The sequence below is a fragment of the Esox lucius genome, chromosome 12 (genome assembly GCF_011004845.1).
Source record: "Esox lucius isolate fEsoLuc1 chromosome 12, fEsoLuc1.pri, whole genome shotgun sequence".
Lineage (NCBI taxonomy): Eukaryota > Metazoa > Chordata > Actinopteri > Esociformes > Esocidae > Esox > Esox lucius.
In genome coordinates this window covers 9,967,964-9,990,136 of record NC_047580.1, presented here as the reverse complement: position 1 = coordinate 9,990,136, position 22,173 = coordinate 9,967,964, and the positions used below count along the sequence as shown (strand labels likewise).

Below are 22,173 nucleotides of genomic sequence, written 5' to 3'. Positions count from 1 at the left end.
CTCCCGTATTCTTCATGTAAATGGGCTATGGGGTAGTGTGGCAAGACTTACAAAGAAAAACATCCTAGCCCAGCTGAAGTTTGCAAAAACAAATATCAAGTCCCCCAAAGGCAAGTGGGAAAATGTGTTATGGTCTGATTAAACTAAAGTTGAAATATTTGGCCATAATTCCAAAAGGTATGTTTGGTGCAAAACAACACTGCACATCACCCAAAGAACACCATACCCACAGTGAAGTATGGTTGTGGCAGCATTATGCTTTGGGGCTGTTTTTCATCAGCTTAGTCAGGGGGGAGGGAATTATGAACAGTTCCAAATACCAGACAATTTTGGTACAAAACCTTCAGGCATCCATTAGAAAGCTGAAGAGGAAGTTCACCTTTCAGCACGACAATGACACAATGCACACATCCAAATTCACAAAAGCATGGCTTCCCCAGAAGAAGATTAACATTTTGGAATGGCCCAGCCAGAGCCCAAACCTGAATCCAATTGAACATCTGTGGGGTGATCTGAAGAGGGCTGTGCACAGGAGATGTCCTCGCAATCTGACAAATTTGGAGCGTTTTTGCCTAGAAGAGTCAAGTCACGTCAAGATGTGCCATGCTTACAGACTCCTACCCCCACTGAGTGCTGTAATAAAATCAGAAGGTGCTTCAACAAAGTATTAGTGTAAGGGTGTGCACACTTACAGGTTATTGTGACTTTTTTATTTTTCCCCCTCAAGAATTTCAGATTGTTTTTCAATTGAATTGTTCATGTTATGGGTCGCATTAAAGGTGGAAACATTTCTGACATGATTTATCTTTGTACTGTATTGTCTCCACAGTGAACAGATATTTACTTTTTCGACATCCTATTTGTGCATTGTTACAGGTGGAGATGGAACATAAACATACTGAAAAGTAGCCAGGCTCTTCACAAAATGTGTTTTTCCCTTTTAAAAAACATGTACTCTGTATGGATTGTAACTATCTGTCCCTCTAGCTACAAAATATCTACAATTTAGTTTTTCCCCAGGTAGACCTTCAACAAAGTTCCTATAGAAGGGACTCACAGCTGCCCCCATGGCCTGGAAAGAAATGTAATTAGTTTACTTTTCTATAAAAACTGTAGCTCTGGAAAATCTTAGAAAATATTTTTTGTTGGGTGTAGAGCAGAATAGCTTAGGTGTTAGAGCATCCAACCAATAAAATAAATGTTGTTAGATTGAATCCCCACACTAGCAAGGTAAAAACCCTTTAATTATGTCCTTGAGCATGACAGTTACCCAAATTGCTCCTGTAAATCCTGCAATGAATAAGAGAGTCTGCAAAAATGTAATTTGTATGGGTTCATATCCTTTCAACAATCACGGTTCAAAAGACCCAGTGAATGTTATCATGGTGTAGATAGACCCTGAAGTACACCAACAGATGTCTATGGATATAAAGACTGTTGGCCCTGGTGTTGGATGCATTGCTCTGCTCTTGGACCATTTTGTATCAGTGAGCCTCAGAAAAATAGGGAAAAAGCAGAGGAGTAAAGTGAGACAGATGAAGGGATAGAAAGAGATAACGGAGTAGTATGAAGCTGGGCCTTCAGGGGTCATGTTAAAATGCATGTTGAGTTCATAACCAAGTGGAAGGTGGTATTTACTACACACAACTGGGACAACCCCCCGGAGATACACAAACTAAAACGCAATATACTTAAAGTGACCCCAACCTCAATATTTTCAAAAGACTATTATATGATTCATCATACAGTTGTTTAAATGATGGACCAAACATAATTGAAAAATAAGTTGTTTTTCTGTATTCTTCTAATTAAAAACTGTAAAGAAATAGGAATGAACACTGGGTAAAAGGAATGAGCACTGAGTAACAGGAATGAGTGCTTGTGTCTGTGAGAATAACTGGATGTCACACAACTTGTTTCAAATAAACAAAGATAAAACAGATCATTACATTTGGCAAAAAAATATGTCAGTCTAAATAGCAACAGAAAAGCTGTAACAATTGTGTGGGCATGCTTTTGCAAGAGTGTGTGTATGGAGTGTGTGCTTGTGTGTCGGCTTCTTCCCTAAATAGTTCTTGCATTGCAGTTTGGAGCTGTGCTTTGTGTTGTTGTCCTGTTGTAGAAGGCAATTGGCTCCAATCAAGCACCATCCACAGGTTATGGTATGGCATTGCAAAATGGATTGATAGCCTTCCTTCTTCTCCCGGTACAGCCAGAAGAGGACTTGTCAACTCTCTGAGTTCTAGGTTTCTTCTTAGATTTCGACCCCTCTTAGGGAGTTTTTTCTAGCCACTGTGCTTCAACACTGTTGTTGCTTACTCTTTGGGGTTTCAGGATGGGTGATTTGCAAAAGCACTTTGTGACAACTGCTGGTGTAAAAAGGGCTTTATAAATACATTTGAATGATTGGTTAATGAAGCGGCCGGTTGAGGACCTGTGACTGGTGTCTGTTTCTCAAACTAGACACTAATGTATTTGTCCGCTTGCTCAGTTGTGCACCAGGGCTTGCCACTTCTATTCTTGCTTAGACCCAGTGTGCTGTTCTGTGAAGGGAGTAGTACACAGCATTGTATGAGCTCTTCAGTTTCTTGGAAATTTCTCCCATGGAATAGCCTTAATTTCTCAGAGAATAGACAGATGAGTTTTAGAAGGAAAATTATTTGTTTCTGGCCATATTGAGCCTATAATCTAACCCACAGTTGCTTGTTCCCAATCTCAGGACCCTGGGACTTGACTTACCTCCCTTTGCAACTGGATCCTGGACTCCCAGAGGAGTAGACCCCAGGTGGTGTGAATGGGCAACCTCACCTCCTCTGCATTAACCCTGACCCTGAGTACTCAGTCCCCTTCTGTACTCCCTGTTCACAAATGACTGTGTGGCGCCACACAGCTCCAACGTCATCCTTAAGTTTGCGGCTGACACCACCATCCTGTGTCTTATCCCCAACAATGATGAGACCGAATACAGAGAGGCGATAAATGACTTGGCAACATGGTGCCAGGACAACATGATGCCTCCTTCACGCAAGACTAATAAAAAGATTGTGGACTTCAGGAAGTGGCAGAGGGGGGATCACGCCCCCATACACATCGATGGAGCTGAAGTAGAGTCTCTGACTTCAAGTTCCTTGGTGTGTTCATCAAAGATGACCTCACCTGGTCCAGGCAAGCAAACTTGATTGTAAAAACTGCCTAAAAGTGCCTATACTTCCTGAGTAAACTTAAGAAGTTTGGCATGTCTGCAAAAACTCTCACCAACCTTTACAGGTGCACCACTGAGTGCTTCCTCTCAGGTTGTATTACTGCCTGGTAAGGCAGCTGTTTTAGGAATGTGGAAAATCATAAAAGACTGAACAAGTCTACAGCCACCAAGGCTATGGTCGGTTCACACTGCTGCCTTCTGGTAGCCGATACCAGAGGATCAGGGCACGTACTTCCAGAATCACAGTTCTTTCCCCCAGGCCATAAGGCTTCTCAACTAGGAACATTGTTCTATTGATTACATGAACACTTAATATGCTCTGGTCACTTTATATGTACATTCTATGTACATTAGCACATTTTATTGTATCCATTTATAGGCACTACTACACTTATATTTATAATATTTAAGATTCCTTTTCATACTGTCCATATTCCAATTTCTACATTCTCTGGAATTGCTGTTAGTTTATATTATTATGTATATTTTTCCTATTATTTGTGCTTTACATATTTCTTAAAGCCAACTGCACAATGGCTTTTTTTTTTTTACTTCTCACTCCTGTTACTTTTATTCAGTCCTTTCACCCTTCATATGAGTAACAGGACATAAAGTAACAGGACTTAATTTTTTACATAACATTCGCAAACACATAAAATTTATATTTCTGTTTTCCCATTGTCTTCAGGAGACTCAAATTATGCTACTTCTTGTTGCTCATGTGATTTGTGGAATATCAAAAAAAACTATAAGGGGGAATGTGTCAGGGTAACAGGACTGAGTGAAAACCTGGGGACATGACCATTATTTTTATTTTAGCTAACATATTACGAATGTCTGAGGAGATTATTTTTTTTGTCTAAATTAGAAATGTAGACACAATAATAAAAAAAAATTGAAGGATTCTCATAATTATATTTCATGGTGAAGTGTAGTGTTAGAGAGTGGGGATGGGCTAAAATAAAAAAATTCTGTGTTCTAGGTTGTTTTTATTAAGGTTTTGCATGATGCATCATCAAATTGCAGTTATGACAAAACGCAGGACCATTTGCTTGATAATCTAATTATTAAACAGATAAGTTTCATGCATATTTATTCATGTAATGGCCTGGGGACGGAAAAGGCACCAATTCGGAGGAATGGCCCTTAAAGTATAGCTTTACGCAGACTTGTGTTTGGTATTTTTTGCTGTGGGGAGCACAACAGTGACTTTTGCAATGGGAGTCCCTCCATGGTGTAAAGGACTAAGCATGTTGTACACATGGAATAAACACGGTATAAACACTGAATAAATACAGCCATATGCTACTAATTCAATGCTACTCCCACTTATTTTCAAGTTTTATCAAGCAAAATGTCACTGTCCAGTTTTGAAGAGCATGTATGTGAGCTGGTCAAAAATGACAAGCATGCTACATGTTGCTAGAGTGAAATTGAAGCAAAAAGTGGACAACGATTCTAGCAAGATAAAGACATGGAAAAAGGTTTTTGCTAATCACATCAATGTCAACTAGTGGTAGTTTTGGAAATGAACCTTCCAGTACATCACTTCATGAAGGAGTAGGCAGCTGCTGTTGTGAGCCCCACTGACTGTGCTGTAGCTGATGGCGTCTTCACCATGTCAAACATCTTCACACATAAACATGCCAGATATGCTATGTACTATTCTCAAGCAGTCTTTCGTGGCGTGTTTATGTTCTTATGCTTAGAAGTGATCTTATGATCTTATGTTTAAGGGTTTGTTTGGGATTCATGCATTGTTAACATTGGCTTTTATTAAGATTATTCATTGGTGTGTGAATATTTTTTGCGAGTTCTATAACTATTATTTTTTAACTGTAAACATTTATTTTACCTCATATTTTGTTGACATATTGTGCTTTCACTGGGCATAGAGCAATATAATGCAAATAATTGCAGACAGTGATGATTATTATGGTCATCAAAGTTCCCTTTTTAAGGGCCAGGTTTTTTTCAGAGCACATGAACTGACCATGAAACAATTGTTTCTACTTATACCTTTATGGTCATACCCAACAATATTCACCCATACTTTCACCAGATACTTTCACCAGATTGTCAAATTGTGTATGAATTAGTATATAGCTTGTTTTAATAATAGCTGTCTTCTTACAAGTAACATTCTCTCACCTTTTAAGGAAATATTTTCTGCCGTGGTGAACTTCAGTGGCAGTATAACCATTACAATATTGAAAACAAATGTGACATTGGCACAATCTTGGGAGTTCTTGAAAAGTTGACTGCAAAAATTTACACTTTCTTGGAATTACGTCATCAGTAGAGTAATGAAAATAATAAGTTATTTTATTTTTTTAACTCTCTTTTAATCAAAGCTTAATTTGGACTGTTTTAATTTGAGTAGTCTGAGATTTAGTGAAATTGATAAATGAACATTTAAATTGACAATATTCTGAGATGGAGTGAAATTGATAATTGTTGAGACCGGACATCTGTCCAAAAAAACACTTCTCGCATTTTTGTTTCGTGTTGCACCATATGTTTGATAGCAATCTGTATGTTGTTTTTCATGTGTGGGGTGGGTTTCACTGGTGGTATTTAGATTTTACATTGACTCTATTTTGGTGTACGCTCTTTAGTTTGTCCTAGAGACTGGAAAATTACATTACTAGATCTGTTTCCCACCATTCATGTCTTGCCTAGATTAGTCTCTGTTTTTGCCTAATCTCTCTTTTCACTCAGGTCCTTTCTGTACTTTTGGCAAAGCCTTCTAACCTTGGTAATGTCACTGCATTTGTTCACTGCATTAGTTGCATCATACACCAACCTCATGTTAGGTCGTAACAGGATCCACACCAAGTCTCCCTCATGGTTCTCCATTTCTATGTCTTGCATTTCTTGTCAAAAGTGGTCCTTTAAGAGCTCAAAACCTGTGACAGCATCATTTATCCACATGGATGCATTTAGTCAACAAAGAGTTAAATTAAAAGGAAATGGCAGTGCCCTACTTGGCATAACAAGGGCACTCGCACACAAACCCTCTCTCTCTCAGACACACGCTACCCGCCTCACGCAATCTCACATTGGCAGGTCCTATTGTTAGGCTAAGCCCCCATTTTTACATCACTACCAACTGGCCTGGGAGCTGCTCGATTCCCTCAACAAAACCTCCCTCTGTTTCAATATGCAGCTACAGCTTCCCAGATGCCCTAGTCAGATTCATGACCTACTGTGGAAAGACCGGGACTCTCCAACACAGAGAGGGGGGGGGACTTTGTGACAAAGTCTAATTTTGACCTGGGTGACCTGTCACATTAATAAACCTGTAACTTTTCATGTACCAGTGTTTCTTTTTCTTACATGTCTAGAAACACAGCCTGGCAGCCCGATGGTCAGTCTACTGTGTGTTTTTGCAATAGATTGGCCCCTCTTCTGATGGACTATTCCATTTCGCATCTGAAAAATCAGATAGTTGGAAAAGAATTCTTCATGTCAGGGTCCGCCACAGCAGGGATAATAGCAGACGACACCTGACCTGAGGTAATATCACAATATTGTACATTTTGAAATGTAATGTATTTGCATTTTATTAACTTAATTAATATACATTTGTATCTTATTATTCTGTTTCATGTAAGGGAATTTGTATTCAACATACCTAAGTCCATCATATATGTTTTTCCCCATTAAATAACAATTTCAGTTACAGTTTTCAGCTTTTTACATAGAATGTGATGAGATTTTCTTCATCTCTTATTATAGCTTGTATATTTCATTCTCGATTTAGATTATCTAACATCCCCAACTCATTGTAAAGTCATATAATATGACCAATGACACTTTCTCCTTTTTTATTGCAGATAAACAAATGGATCATCCGGAGCTGAAAGAACCCATGAATAATGTCACGCTCATTAAAGGTAGCACAAGCCTTTACTTTTGTTGTATGAAATTGGACTGGATATGTGTTGCATCATTACTGTAACCAGTCACCTCCTGTCCTATTTCTGACTTGTGCAAGTCATCCCAGACCTCAGAGTGACAGGGGAAAGAGTCAAAGAGAGGCAGACTTTGTAATGGAACATTTGGGTGTGGAAACATGCAATTGGAGAGCTCACATTGCTATATAAGGAGTTTTGGTTATTAATGCCACCACTGTGTTGTCAAGTGGAATACAACAGTATTCTGTTGGAGCCTCATGTACCTGAGGAACCCTATCAATGACTGTGTAATGACTGTGTTGGTATTTAGGTTTACAGGAATGACAAGAGAATAACAGTTTAAAGAGGACACTGGAATAGCTTGTGTAGATTTCTAAGACCTTTGTCTGCACAATGAATTCATTTATAATGCTTTTAGTCAGCGACCTTAAAGAACAGGTTTGGTATTCACCATTAAAACATAAGACATTTCACATGTGTGTTAGTGTTTTCATAATATCCTTAGAACATAGGATTCTTTAAACCCGCAGTTGCTACAATGCTGAATTTTTAAATAGATAATGGTATCTTTTGGCATTTTTAGACACTGTATAGGAAATCCTGACCTCTCTGGCGCAGTTAACGTCGCTGCCACTGTTTGTGGTAAAGTGCTTAGACATTAGAGACGATAGAGCTTGACGTCTATACCCTTCAGCACGCTTTAACCGAATATTATGGGGATTCTCATTACGTTCGTGCTGTGGTGGCAGACAGGCAATGTAATGCTCAACGAAGCAGCTAGTCCAATGGATATTTTTAGATGCAGAAAGGAGTATTTTGGGGCCTCCCAGGAGATACATTGATCTAATGTGATCTTTTGTAGCACCACGCTGACATCCACAGTTTAGGTTTAAGTCTTGACTGTGCTGCTACCTGATTAGAGGCTGTGAAGCCCCACAGTGATAATAATCGCTGGCATCGCTCAGGGAGTGGAGAGGCATTGTCAGCAGGTATTTCTTAATCTCTCTCTAGGGACTCCCTCAGGCGGTTGGGAAAACTGCAAATCTAACCGAGGTTGTCAGGTGAGGGAGCGTGCCCTGCCACATGTTAACCACGTAACTACCTATGGGGATATCTGTCCTCCATCGTCAACCCTCCCGAATGCGTTCAAATTGTTAACATGAGACAGAGCAATAGATTTCACTGGATATAACAAAAGAATATTGGGGAAGGGAGGAAAGTTTTTTAAAATAATTTGATGACAACAAATATCCCAAGATGTACAGTACTGTCTGACAATAGTGTGCCATGGAAGATAAGGCTCTTGACACATCCTGACACTCACACACTCTCATTTACACACACTATCTCAGCCAGAGTCCAGAACATTCTTGCCTGTCTTCATGCTCAGTGGGGAGGTCATGTGACTGTGCCTGGGGTGCCACCAGTCTCCAGCAGACTCAACACTGCTTCATTTACCCTGACATTTATTCGAACAACTTGCATCTCTGATATGTTCTTTGGTCTGATGTCATGGTAAATAGTCAATGTTAATGTTTGCACGTGTATTGAAGTGAACTAGCGAGTGAGTGTGTCTTGTGTTTGCACGCATGAGTCTGCTATCTGAAACACCCTGGTGTTTTGTTTTTTATGGGTAAAATGTCTGCATTAGTGATGTCATAGCCCCCTAATATCTCCATTTATCGTGGATGCACTTGACCTGTTTAGCTGCCTTGTTTTGCTCTTGGCCAAATGCTTGATCCAGGATGAGGTCATCTCTTTTCCTAGCCCTTGGCGATTGGAATAATTGTTTTCTTTGGGTTTTATGTTCACATCACTTTGTCCACTAGTAATCTTTTCGACCTATAAGTTCATGGTCAGAAGATTCATGGTCAAACTGATAGAGGTGACAGTGAGTATGAATCAAGCCCAAACATATGAAGGGCCACTGTATTTGAGTTCCGACGACATCATATATATTCTATTTTGGGAATTTAATTAGTTTATGTAATATGCCCATTTCTGGTTGTCTTGGGAAATTATCTCAGATTTCATCCATGCCTAAAGTTAATATCTTTTGCTGTGGCCGGAGCTGGCAAAATAGTTCAAGAGAGTCACACAAAGTACAAGATAATTTGTTGAACTATACTAGCTAATGTCAGTCATTTTGTACAAATATTTGTCTTCCCATTTAGTTTATCATAGCTCAACCATCACCTCCCTGTTATGTTTGGTGTGTCCTTTTCTGAACACTGTATTTATTTCCACGTTTTCCCAGATGAGCTCACCCGATCCAACATGGGCACAAGTGACTCAGAGAAAGTCATCATGCATCTGAATGAAGAGCTTCGTGAGGCACAGGAGGTCTCCAACACAGGGAAACTTAAATGCATGGAATTGCAAGGTACTGGTAAAACTCTGAAAATGACGATCCCATAGTAATGTATTGCTCAATCAACACTGTATAAAGCATGCACACACATTACCACAACAGATGCATCTGCTAATTTTCTAAGAAAATAAATGCCACATCCTCTTAGGACTTTGTAACACCATTTTTGTATTTTTCCTGTGGTTAAGCGATATTCCAAGTATCAATATGTATACAGTGCCTAAAGGTATTTAGGCCCCTTTACTTTCTCCATATTTTGTCTTGTCATAGACATAATTTATAATTGATTACGATTATGAATTCATTATCAGTAAAAGTCAGTGTTGAAAACTGACAACTCTATGAAAAGATAGGTTTACACATGTCAGCCTCAAAGAGAAGCTGGTTCCACCACTGAGGTGCCAGGACAGAGAAGAGATTTGACTGTGTGGATTGGGAACAGCCCCAAAGGAATAGGACAAAGAGCACAGGTAGAGATGTAGGATTTGAGCAGCTACTGTTGTTGCTCAGTAGGCAAGAACCATGGCCTTGAAACAGATTCAAGCTTTAACTGCAAAAAGCGGGCTGACATGGGATACCTTGGGAAGGTTGAACACTGCTACATTCTGAGTGAGTTGCAGGGGGGTTTTATGGCATATGTTGGGAGCCCTACCAAAAGTGAGATGAAGTAATCCATATGTGAAGTCATCACTTACAAATGTTGTAGAGCATGAACCTGGGAGAAAAATAGTTGAGTGTCATCTGCATAGCAGTGATAGGAAAGACCATGTGATGATATGACAGAGCTAAGATATAGAGAAGAGAAGAGGGTTAAGAACCTAGCCTTGTAGTATGAGACTATACAGCAGTTACCAATCCTCTCTACATCACCTCGCAGGCCTGCCAGGTATGAAGCAATCCAAGAGAGATGCCCAAATCCGAGAGGGTGGAAAGTAGGATGCGAAGGTTCACAGTGCCAAAGGCGGAGGATAGATCAAGGAGGATGGGAGCAGAGAAGAAACAGTTAGCTTGGGCATTGTGAGGAGCTTCTGTTACATAGAGGAAAGCTGGATCAGTGGAGGGGTCTGTTTTTTACATCAGAGAGGTCAAGCATTGGTTTCTTTGTTTATATGGGAGCTACTCAGAGAGGCCATCTTGATCTCTGCTAGGACACTACCAGTGCCCAGCGAAAAGTTGATGAAGTAGGTGAGGAATGGGAGCAGGTCTCCTGAGATGGTCTGGAGAAGGCAGAAAGGGATAGGGCCAAGAGGGCATGATGTTGGGAGGCTAGCCATCACAAGCTGCAGGATATAATTTGGTAAGAAAAGCTGTTAATGCGTGGCCAAGTTTGGCTTGTGAGCAACCAGTGGGCCTGCAAAGGCTGAGTGAATGAGGTACAGATATCATCAACTTTCTTTTGAAACTGGGTGAAAATGTAACCTGCAGATTATGGCAGGTTAGAGGTGGAGGGTGAAGGAGTGTGGAGTGAGGAGGTGGAAAAGAGTTTCCTGTGGTTAGAAGAAGCATGGAATTTTAAGTGAAAGAAACTGGCTTTAGTAACAGAAGAGGAAGAGAAGTTAGCTAGTAGCTTTTGGAAGGATGCTAGATTATTCTAAAGTTTGGTTTCCCTCATTTTTTGCTCAGCTGCCTGAAGCCCGCTCCTGTGAGCTCACAATGAATCATTTAGCCACAGAGGAGGGTATGACCGTGCCAGCTGGGAGGAAAGGGAACAGTTAAGAGTCATAGGACCTGGAAAGCAAGGAAAGTAGGATGGAAGAGGCAAACTGAAGATACAGTGCTGTAGAAAAGTATTTGCATTCCGATTTCCTATTTTTTTGCATATTTTTCACACTGAATTGTTTCATATCGTCATAGAAAATGTAATATAAGGCGAAGAGAACCCGATTAAAGAGACCATTTTGTTGTCCAATACCAAAAGGTCCTGTGTGAAAAAGTCTCCTCAAAGATAGTTCAATTGGGTTGTTGTTCCAGTCTTTGGCTAGGCCACTCATAATTTTCAGACTCTGTTGTGCTGAAAGATAAATCCTTGTCCCAGTCTGAGGTCATGTAAGCACTGGATCAGGTTTTCTTCTAGGAAATCTTTTCATCAATCCTGACCAGTCTCCCAGTCCCTGCCACTGAGAAACATCCATAGCATTATGCTCCCATCACTATGCTTCACTATAGGGGATGGTGTTAGCCAGCTAATGAGCGGTAACTTGTTCCACCACATGTAGCGATTGGCATTCACGCATAATAGCTCAATTTTGTTCTCATCAGACCAGATAATATTTCCCTCATGCTCCCAGAGTCCTACAGGCTGCCTGTCATATGCCTTTTACTCCAGGGTGGCTCCCATCTAACCCCTCTGCTATAAATGGATTGATGGAATGCTGCAGAGATGGTTGTCCTTCTGGCAGGTTCTCCCATCCCTACAGAGAAGCTCTGAAGCTCTTTAAGTGTCCATTGGGTTCTTGGTCACCTATCTGAACAAGTCCCTTCTTATCTGGTTATTCAAGTCTATAACCCAACAAAATGTGCAGAAAGTGAAGGGATCTGAGTACTTTCGAAGGCCCTGTATATTTAGTGTTTAATAAGGAGAAAATAGGTCTAAAGTGCCACTGTATTTATGTCATATATTGCAGGTCTCCTGGAGGAGGAGAGGAGAGCCAACAAGCAACAAGCTGACGAGTCTGCGAAACAGATTAAAGTCTTACAGGGTGGGCCTTCTGTTGGTGATGTTGAAAGTTGCCTGTGATCATCCTTCCCACAAATACTTTTGGGGGGGATTGAGCAATATACGGGAATGTGAGGGTAAATTTGTTTGTGCTTTGCCCACATGTCTGTTCATGAATGTAGGCTAGTGTATGTGCGCCTGTTAAAGTTTCTGTGTAAGTGTCATTGGTTCATGCTTGTGAGAGCTTCTTGATCAATATTAGCCTCTATTAGCGTCCACGCCAACAGATTTACACTCAACTTTTCACCATTTATATCAAACTTTTCATGTTCTCAAAGCCTTTTAAGTTGTATGAGGCAAAGTCAACCAGCATGTGTATTAGGAATCAGGACCCAGTTACTAAAATAACCATCCACATACTCAACAATAACCACTGTCATCTGTGTGAGCAGGCCAGCTGCGACAGCTACAGGACGAGCTGGGGGACCTCAGAGACCAGAAAGACAGCGTCACCCGGAGGTCACAGGAGGAAATGCGTGGAGCTCAAGAAGAAGTCAAGATGCTGCGTCACGCCCTGGAGGCTGCCTCTGCCGATCAGGAGCGAGAGATCGCTGCTGTCCAGGGTAACCTAGCAACCGTCTCCAAGGAGATGGAGAAGTGGCGACAGACAGCCAGCAAGTATGAACGCGAGATCAACGGTCTACAAGGTGACCTACAACTGCAGAGCAAGCAGTGGCAAAAGGCTGCAGAGTCACAAGGTAAAACATAGAGCAGTGAAAATGCAATAAATATTTAAACAGTATCTACTCTGTACTATTTACAAATAATGGGGATTTTATGTAGGATTTATTGAACAAGTGTGCAAAGTTGCTACACATTTCCCAACCAACTGAGTACTTTTTAAAAAAGTATTAAGGAGTTAACTAAAGCAGAAACAACTGGCCCACCAATGCCTCCAGTCAGATCATCAAATGTATCTGCACTCATTGATTGAGGGATGACCGTTGTCTTAGGTCTGACATGTTCGGACATAAGATAATGTTGATATTAAGGGTGTGATATGATCCACATTTTACATCACATTTAAGTATTTTAACGGACACTCCTATCCAGTGCTTCATAGTAGGGAGAATATACATTTGAAATATTTTCTTAGTATTTATGCCCTGGAATTGAACCCACAACCCTGCCATTGTAAGCATCACCTTCTACCAACTGAGTGTCACGGGACCCAATTTGATGCTATACTGGGGCATGGATGAGTATCCCTGTGTTTTTTCTACAGCAGGTGAACTGGAGTCTATGCAGAGGGAGTGTGCTGGTCTTCAGAGAGAGGCATTGGCCCTGCGCTCAGAGAAACAGGACATGCTGAATAAACACCAGAAGGAGTGTGCTGCCCTCAGGGCAGAGAAGGAGGAACTGCTCCGGGCTCACCAGAAGGAGAAGGGAAACCTACAAAATGAGAGTGCTGTCATGCGTTCAGAAAAAGAGGCAATGCTGAAGAAGAAAAAGGAACTTGAGAATGATCTGGCCAGGTCAGTCTTCAGCATATTTTCTTGAACATCTTGAACAACTTGAACATCTGCACAGAAACAGTGTTCATAAAGTCAAGGGTAAGAACCCAGCTCCTGAATGGTCCCAGTATTTCCACAGGCCCTCTCACATATTTGCACTTTCTTGCACACATGCATTTTCACACATTAATGGCTTAACTCTGAGTCCTAAAGCGACAATTTTTCTACCAGCCCTACTGTTTCGTATTTCCCCTGGTAGTGAAACAGGAATTCAAAAAAAGGTTAATATCAATTTCCTTTATAAACATTTTAACAGAAATGACACACAACACACAGGTTACATGTAATTTGCATACAGTACATCACAGTTACACTGCTCCAGACCTATATCTACCTCTGCCTTTCATCTTACTCATCCAGCTTGTGAGGGCAATTCCATCGATCGACACTCTTAAAGGAGTAAGAACAGAGACAAAATTCTCTTGCACAATTTAATAGTTTATTTGCAAATAGAGAGACACGTCAAACGCTTACAAACGTAATCATCCGAGGAGTCTCTAACTTAATACATGAACAGTTTGTATTTATAGAGGAAAAAGGGGTGTGGTAAGTTGCTGGCCATCTGTCTTGTGTCACATAGGTTTTACCTAAAGGGAGGGATGTCCCCTCCCACCTTATCCTCCCTGCCATAATGTTAACTGTTGTGTTTACCTAAACAAGCCAATTGCTCCTAATTCCCCCCAAGGGCCACATTCCTAAGGAACAAAAGGACTGACACCCTTCTTTGTCTAGGCAGGAGAACATGGTCAAAGTACCTAATAATCCTCTGATATTATACAGACGCGTGTCACAATCAAAGTAAAGATTTACATACCAGCCAATAGAAAGACATTTCCCAAATGTACCTTAGTTCAACATTTCCATAACAACCTTTCCACTACTCTGGCCCAGCTCACGTGCCCAAGCTGCGGAGCTGAGCAGCAGTCTCCAGTCCCTGGAGCGTCAACAGGGGGAGATGGAAAAGAGGTTGGCGGCCCTGCAGGAGCAGCACCAGCAAGACAACAACAAGCTCCAGAATCAGCTGGACCAGTCAGACAGCCGCACCAAGGACCTGCAGAGAGAGGTGGGTTCAGAAGGTGTCTCCTCCCTTCAGACATGATTGGATATTTACTGACATGCATCATTTAAAAGTGTGCTTAAATTCGTTTTGACACTTGTGATATAACAGAAACCGTAATGACTGCAATCCTTTTTGTGCTTAGTTCAGTGACTACTTCATAGACGGGGAAGGAAGGGAAGCATGTTCTATTTGTTTGAACAGGACCTGGAATTTCACAACTGCAGTTTTATCCTATTTGAAATAGAATGCTTATGCTTCCTGTATGAATGTTTTATGAATTTCCTGGGATATTTATAACCTTTCTGCTCTCAGTATGAGGAGACCCAGGCCGAGCTGTCAGACCTTAAGGAGAAGTTTGAAAGGACCGAGCAGGAAAAGCAGTCAATTACTGATGAGCTCGAGGAGTGTAAAGCTGACTTGATGGTGCTGAGGGAGAAAGGAAACAAAGTGAGTAATCCATTATCCACAATTTCCATGAAGAAGAGGGAGGGTATTGCATGAATTCCTGCAACATTCCTTTTGTAAATGTGTTTTTTAAATGTTGCTTTGACTTTGAATTTAACTGTTGGGTTGAGTTCATGCAGCACCATTAGCAGGTGTCCCTCTCTCTTTAACATGAGTTTTGTGTGCATTCCACATAGACAACAATCTTAGATACATGCAGAATAGAACACCTGAAGCTACTGCAATTTGGGCTTTCTTAATTTTTTTTGTGATGGGGGAGGATATGGTACATCACAATATCTCTAATTCTATTCTAAAACCAAAAATATTTTCTTTTTGTTAGGATATATTATACAGTACTGTGCAAAAGTATTAGGCCTCAGGAGAAATGTATGTAAAGCTACTTATATGGGCTTATAGTGTTTATTTGCTTGCAAAAAATAGAAAATACAGAATGCAGAACTGAGGCAATTCACTTTCTAGATTGCTGTGAAATTTCTTCAAGTAGTCCTGTGGTAAATTCTTCTTACAGGATTTGCCATAACCCTTCTTCCATGACGATATCACGGAGCTGGTGGATGTTAGAGACATTGCGCTCCTCCACCTTCCGTTTGAGGATGCCCCACAGATGCTCAATAGGGTTTAGGTCTGGAGACATGCTTGGCCAGTCCATCACCTTTACCCTCAGCTTCTTTAGCAAGGCAGTGGTCGTCTTGGAGGGGTTTTTGGGGTCGTTATCATGTTGGAATACTGCCCTGCAGCCCAGTCTCCCGAAGGGAGGCGATCATGCTGTGCTTCAGTATGTCACAGTACATGTTGGCATTCATGGTTCCCTCAATGAACTGTAGCTCCCCAGTGCCGGCAGCACTCATGCAGCCCCAGACCATGACACTCCCACCACCATGTTTGACTGTAGGCAAGACACACTTGTCTTTGTAATCCTCACCTGGTTGCCGCCACACACACTTGACACCATATGAACCAAATAAATCTATCTCGGTCTCAACAGACCACACAACATGGTTCCAGGATTACATGTCCTTAGTCTGCTTTTCTTCAGCAAATTGTTTGCAGGCTTTCTTGTGCATCATCTTTAGAAGAGGTTTTCTTCTGGGACGACAGCCATGCAGACCAATTTGATGCAGTGTGCGGCGTATGGTCTGAGCACTGATGGGCTGACCCCCCACCCCTTCAACCTCTGCAGCAATGTTGGCAGCACTCATACATCTATTTCCCAAAGACAACCTCTGGATATGAAGCTGAGCATGTGAACTCAACTTCTTTGGTCGACCATGGCGAGGCCTGTTCTGAGTGGAACCTGTCCTGTTAAACCGCTGTATGGTCTTGGCCACCGTGCTGCAGCTCAGTTTCAGGATCTTGGCAATCTTCTTATAGCCTAGGCCCTCTTTATGTAGAGCAACAATTCGTTTTTCAGATCCTCAGAGAGTTCTTTGCCATGAAGTACCATGTTGAACTTCCAGTGACTAGTATGAGGGAGTGTAAGAGCGATGACACCAAATTTAACACACCTGCTCCCCATTCTCACATCTGAGACCTTGTAACACTAACGAGTCACATGACACCGGGGAGAGAAAATGGCTAATTGGGCCCAATTTGGAGATTTCCACTTAGTGGTGTACTCACTTTTGTTGCCAGTGGTTTAGACATTAATGCCTGTGTGTTGTGTTATTTTGAGGGGACAGCAAATTTACACTGTTATACAAGCTACAGTACAGTCACTACTTTACATTGTAGCAAGATGTAATTTCTTCAGTGTTGTCACATGAAAATATTTACATAAATGTGAGGGGGTACTCACTTTTGTGAGATACTGTATATTAAAGGGGGAATTTCACACTATATCTCACCTACTTGATGTACTTATTACAAATGTTAACAATTATACATTATTATCATAAATATATACAAATATCTCAACACAATCTAGCAGCAATTTCTCTGTAGAAATTTACTTCCTCTGTATTCGTCAGTTTGAAGACCACAACATCCAGCATTCATATTGATCGTAGATCATCTACCTAACAAAATGGGAAGCAATGAGTATGATAGTAATAATATTTAGCTGATTGAAATAGACACGCTATTTTTGAAACACCAGCGTTGATCATGCCCATGTGGTGTTCTGTGTCCTGGCTGTAATGATTACAAACAAGCAGAAAAGTGCTCCATATCGCATTTCGTTTGCCTGGTGCTGACCAAAACTCATGGTTAGCCCGGTTTCCCGATAATGTGGCACTTACGACGGTTTAACGATATCCTTAATATAGACTTTTTTACGACGGACTTTAGCCCCCCTAAAATATTAATACCCCCCCCCCCCCCCAATAAATCAATATATCCGTTATATATATTTTTGTTAACCTTTCCATCACATAAATTCTTACAAATTGTATAGAATCGTGTTCATTTGGCAGCATGTTCAGTTGAGTTTGATGCTTTGAACCTAACTCCCTCATCTGAAGCTAGCTGTCTTCTGTAAATAGTAGCTAACGTTTCTAACAGTTAATCCTCTTAAGTTTAAAATGTAATAGCACTGGAAGGCAGTGGGACGTTTTGCTAATCAATACAACCTTTCAGCTAGCCTACCACCATTTTTATAGAAATGTATGGAGGTTAAACATCAGTTTTGAATTTATAAATTTGAATGGAAATTGTTTAGTTCGTGAAATTCGACTTGAGCGACAGACCAGACGTCATGTAATATCAAAGTGATCAGTCTTAGTTTTTTTTTTACCGGAAGGCAAGAGAAGCTAGCTACAACTTTCTAGTAGACACTTCAGAGAAGACTAAGATCTGTCATTTGTAATACAAACAAAAATAAATTATAATGTAATTCAACATAATCGTAAGGTGGCCAATAATTGAGGACGGTGGCTCATAATAGGGAGTTTTTTTGCGACAACACTAACCAATGACTTAAAATATTAATTTATATTAATGACATGCTAGCTAACCTTTGTATGTCACTAATAATCATCATGAACACAGTTGCAAAAAGACATGCCCAGACCCCCCAAAACGAGGCTTAGCCCCCCCCCATCCATTATTTTCTAGTGACGTCTCTGATGTATCTTATTGCATTTTGAAAGAGTTTGATTACTTATCAGAAGCAAATTGTATTGCTGGCGACGTATCCTACTACTACTTAGGCATCAATAGGAACATTTTAAACTTGAAGAAGTAGTGACATTTTGCATGGATGAAACATGGTCTCGTCAATCCAAATTACAGTGTGCCAGAAGCTGTGAGGCTTGTCAAGGTGTAGTCGAGGCATATTGTAACCAGGCTTTTTTGTGGCATTGGCGCAGTAAAGCCTTCTTTCTGGCAACTCGACCATGCAGCTCATTTTTGTTGAAGTATTGTCGTATTGTGCACCTTCAAACAACCACACCGTCTTTTTCCAGAGCAGCCTGTATTTCTCCTGAGGTTACCTGTGGGCTTTCCCTTGTATCCTGAACAATTCTTCTGGCAGTTTTGGCTGAAATCTTTCTTGGTCTACCTGACTTTGGCTTGGTATCAAGAGATCCCCGGATTTTCCACTTAATAAGTGATTGAACAGTACTGACTGGCATTTGCAATGTTTTGGATATCTTTTTATATCCTTTTCCATCTTTATGAAGTTCCATTACCTTGTTACGCAGGTCTTTTGACCTGTTCTATTCTGCTTCCCATGGCTCAGTATCTAGCCTGCTCAGTGCATCCATGTGAGAGCTAACAAACTCATTGAATATTTATACACAGACACTAATTGAAATTTAAAAAGTGTGGGAAATGCACCTTTAATGGCCTTTTTCACCCTTGTGTGTCCCCTTGTGTGTCTTTAACAAGGCCAAACATCCAAGGGTATGTGATCAGGGCCATTTGGGTGATTTATGTTATCACTATAATTTAAAAAGGACCCAAACAACTATTTGATAATAAATGGCTTCATATGATCATTTAAATGAAATAGTTTTTTTACATGATCAGTCATATTTTCACAATCTGTGCCAAAATTTCACAATTTCTGCTAGGGTATGCGAACTTATGAGCACAACTGTGATTATATGTATTCGTTTTGCAATCAATCTGCACGCAATACCCCATAATGAGAAACCACAAACGTGTTTGTAGAAATTTGTGCCAATTTATTGACAAAAAAAATAAGTATATATTTCACATTTACATAAGAATTCAAACCCTTTTCCATGAGACTGAAAATTTTGCTCAGATGCATCTTTTGTCCTTTGATCATCCTTGAGATGTCTGTATTGGAGTAAACGGCATATGACATGAGAGCAAAATCTGATGAGACCAAAATCAAACTGTTAAGCATGAAGCCAAAAACAAGGTAGCACTCATATCCTGGTTAATACATCCCTAAGGTGAAGCATGGTGGTGGGAACATCATGCTACGGGGTTGCTCCTCAGCAGCGGGGGCTCTTTTGCAAATTATTTCTATGAATATATATACTCATTATGTGTTATTGTGTGTACATTGATGGCATTTATTATTTTCATAAAATATTCATTAATTCAATAGTACAACAAAATGTGGAATCCAAATACTTTCCGAAGGCACTGTATCTTTTAAAGGTCTCAAAGTAGATACAATTTTGAAAATATAATTATTTCAAATTATTTCCATTTTTATTATTGTTACATAGCACGAAGGTTTGACTTTTTTCTAAATAATTGCATCATGGTCTCTGACCCAAAACATGAATCATGGACCAGCTTAAAAATGTTTCAATGTTTTTATAAGGTCAGAGATGTGTATTTTTATGGACCAATATCAATACATTTGATGAGTTGACACCACTGGGGTCAAACTCTCCCATTCCTTAAGATGTATTTTTGAAGTTGGTTACTGTGATGTCACTTCCCTTCTGTAGACTTCCCTATTGCTGCCTGTCCAAGCCATACTCATCGGCCTTTTCCTGGCTTTGCTGTATTGGTGCTTCGGCGCATTGTGGTAGAAAGGTACATCCTACTCCTGTCTAGTCAACCCAGCTTACATCTTGTGTTGTTCGTTTCTCCCAGCACACAGCATGAAAAATTATCCAAAAAGTGTTAAATCCCTCGTGGCAGATCTATAATTTCTAATCAAACAGCACAACATTTGACATTTGTCTGGCGTCATTAACATCTAATAAATCTCTTTTTCCATGGGCTGATTTTTGTCCTGTTTTCTTCTTTGAAGGTGCTGCTTTTAGCCGTCATTGTTCTCTGTGCATTCCATGACAGCTTTGGCCAATCAGGCGGTGCATAAAAGGCTTAGGGCAGCCAATCAGACGGCGCTGATGTCAGCGTTTCTGTTTGTGTGTTTCAGAGTGGATGGATCGTCTGGGTGCCTCATGCAGTTGCACTGGTAGCGACTATGACGGCTGTCGTGCTCTACGCCAGGATCTGAGTCTATCACACACTCACACTACACCTATACAAATATGTACACATAGGTATATGTATATTGCCAGTGCGCTAAATGTACACTAAACCTCTAAAAAACATTGCCTAAACCTTTCAGTGTTTTACTGATGTGCAGACGTTTTAGTAAGCAGAGCGCTTTGGTTAATACTAATACAGTTTAACTGATATATTTTAGAGAGAAATGAGAAAGTGAATGTCAAATACTGTTCTATCTTCCTAAAGGTATAATTTCAAGAACTTAGCATTTTTTTATGTTTATGTTTTACATTTAGGACATCAAAAATGAATGTAAATATTCCGTCCACTCTGTAGTTAGCACCAATAATATATACTTGGATATTATTAAGACTTTCTGTCCAACTGCCATGAACCTCTTTCTTTGTGTTATAGTCATGTAAAATACATCTCAATTCGATAGAATAAATTCACTTAAAACGTAACCCTATTGCTTAGCAACACATAGGCTATGTTTGGAAATATGGTAAATTTACTCAGATAATTTGCATACACTCTCTCATTTTTGTGATGAGAGAGGAACGGAAGAACACTCAGAGTTGAAGTTAGAAATGATTCTCTCAATTTAATTTTATAGGCCTACATCCTGTTTGCATGCATTTCAAAGATCAAAGATCAACCCAGTTCACTTCACCACAAAATGTTCTGTAGTTCAAGCATAGCCTTTAACAATGTAAATAATTGTGCAAAATATATTGAATTTTGTAAAGATAGGAAACGTGATGGCTTAACATAGTTTAAGTTCTAAGTTGAACAGTTTGGTTTAAAAATGTACTCTGTCTGTGACCTCAAATAAATAATATATATCACATATGATCACGATACCTTTTCTCCACCCCGATCAAGTATTACATATCAGACATTTAGTTGAGCATTATAAAAAACCCTCATTGACTATAAAATTACATCTTAATGTTTCCATAGGCTATGGCATGTTAGTGTTGAGCAGATTTTTGCCAAATAGACTCCATATCATGCTATGCTAGTTGACTTACTTCAGGGTTTTCTGGTGGATATTACCATGGTATTTATAATCACAAAATGTTTGGGGGACTGCATCACTTTTAGAAAGTTATTGTGATTGAACAGTACTGACTGTCAGTGCCTCAGATTTTCATGCATTTATGTTATAGTTTTTTCCTTACACATATTTATATACCATAATCTTTACATGCAGGTATGTACCAACCAGCAGGTATTCACTATATTTAAGGCCTTTCAAAATCTATTTATACCAATTCCCTAGTCTTATCTTTGTCTCATGCTTTATGGCATGGTCGGATTTATTGAGTGTGAAAGGGATATTAGTTATTTAGAAAGGTCTTTGGTGCTTATGGTTGAATCTTTGGTTAGTATTTCACTACCCAAAAGAGAAAATAATATGTAGAATATTAGTCTTAGCCTAATACACATAAGTTCAACACAGGTAGGTGATTGAGGGAACCCAAAACACTCAATACATTTTCATCCCAGAGGATGTCTTTCCAACCAGAGTCTGATA

At 40.1% G+C, this 22,173-nt stretch overlaps 1 protein-coding gene across 2 annotated transcripts; it reads left to right on the top strand.

The window, feature by feature from the left end:
- The first annotated feature begins 6,389 nt into the window (after positions 1–6,389).
- Positions 6,390–21,485, top strand: slmapb (sarcolemma associated protein b). 2 transcript variants are annotated; one of them, XM_010875902.5, is made up of 10 exons: positions 6,390–6,721; positions 7,042–7,101; positions 9,380–9,505; positions 12,118–12,192; positions 12,602–12,907; positions 13,435–13,684; positions 14,615–14,786; positions 15,096–15,230; positions 20,123–20,210; positions 20,560–21,485. In XM_010875902.5, the coding sequence occupies exons 2-9, from the start codon at positions 7,050–7,052 to the stop codon at positions 20,204–20,206; spliced, it is 1,200 nt and encodes a 399-aa protein (XP_010874204.1). In that variant the 5' UTR covers positions 6,390–6,721; positions 7,042–7,049; the 3' UTR covers positions 20,207–20,210; positions 20,560–21,485. The 2 variants fall into 2 exon arrangements, with proteins under 2 accessions (XP_010874204.1, XP_010874205.1); XM_010875903.5 differs by lacking the exon at positions 20,123–20,210 and having other exon boundaries at positions 6,394–6,721.
- The last annotated feature ends 688 nt before the right edge of the window (positions 21,486–22,173 follow it).

What these genes read in the sequence shown, in the direction of transcription:
- slmapb (XM_010875902.5), top strand. Translation starts at nt 7,050, where the DNA reads ATGGATCATCCGGAGCTGAAAGAACCCATGAATAATGTCACGCTCATT. An exon ending in CTTGAGAATGATCTGGCCAG is followed by an intron (nt 13,685 to 14,614) that starts GTCAGTCTTCAG and finishes ACTCTGGCCCAG; the next exon opens with CTCACGTGCCCAAGCTGCGG. An exon ending in CCAAGGACCTGCAGAGAGAG is followed by an intron (nt 14,787 to 15,095) that starts GTGGGTTCAGAA and finishes TTCTGCTCTCAG; the next exon opens with TATGAGGAGACCCAGGCCGA.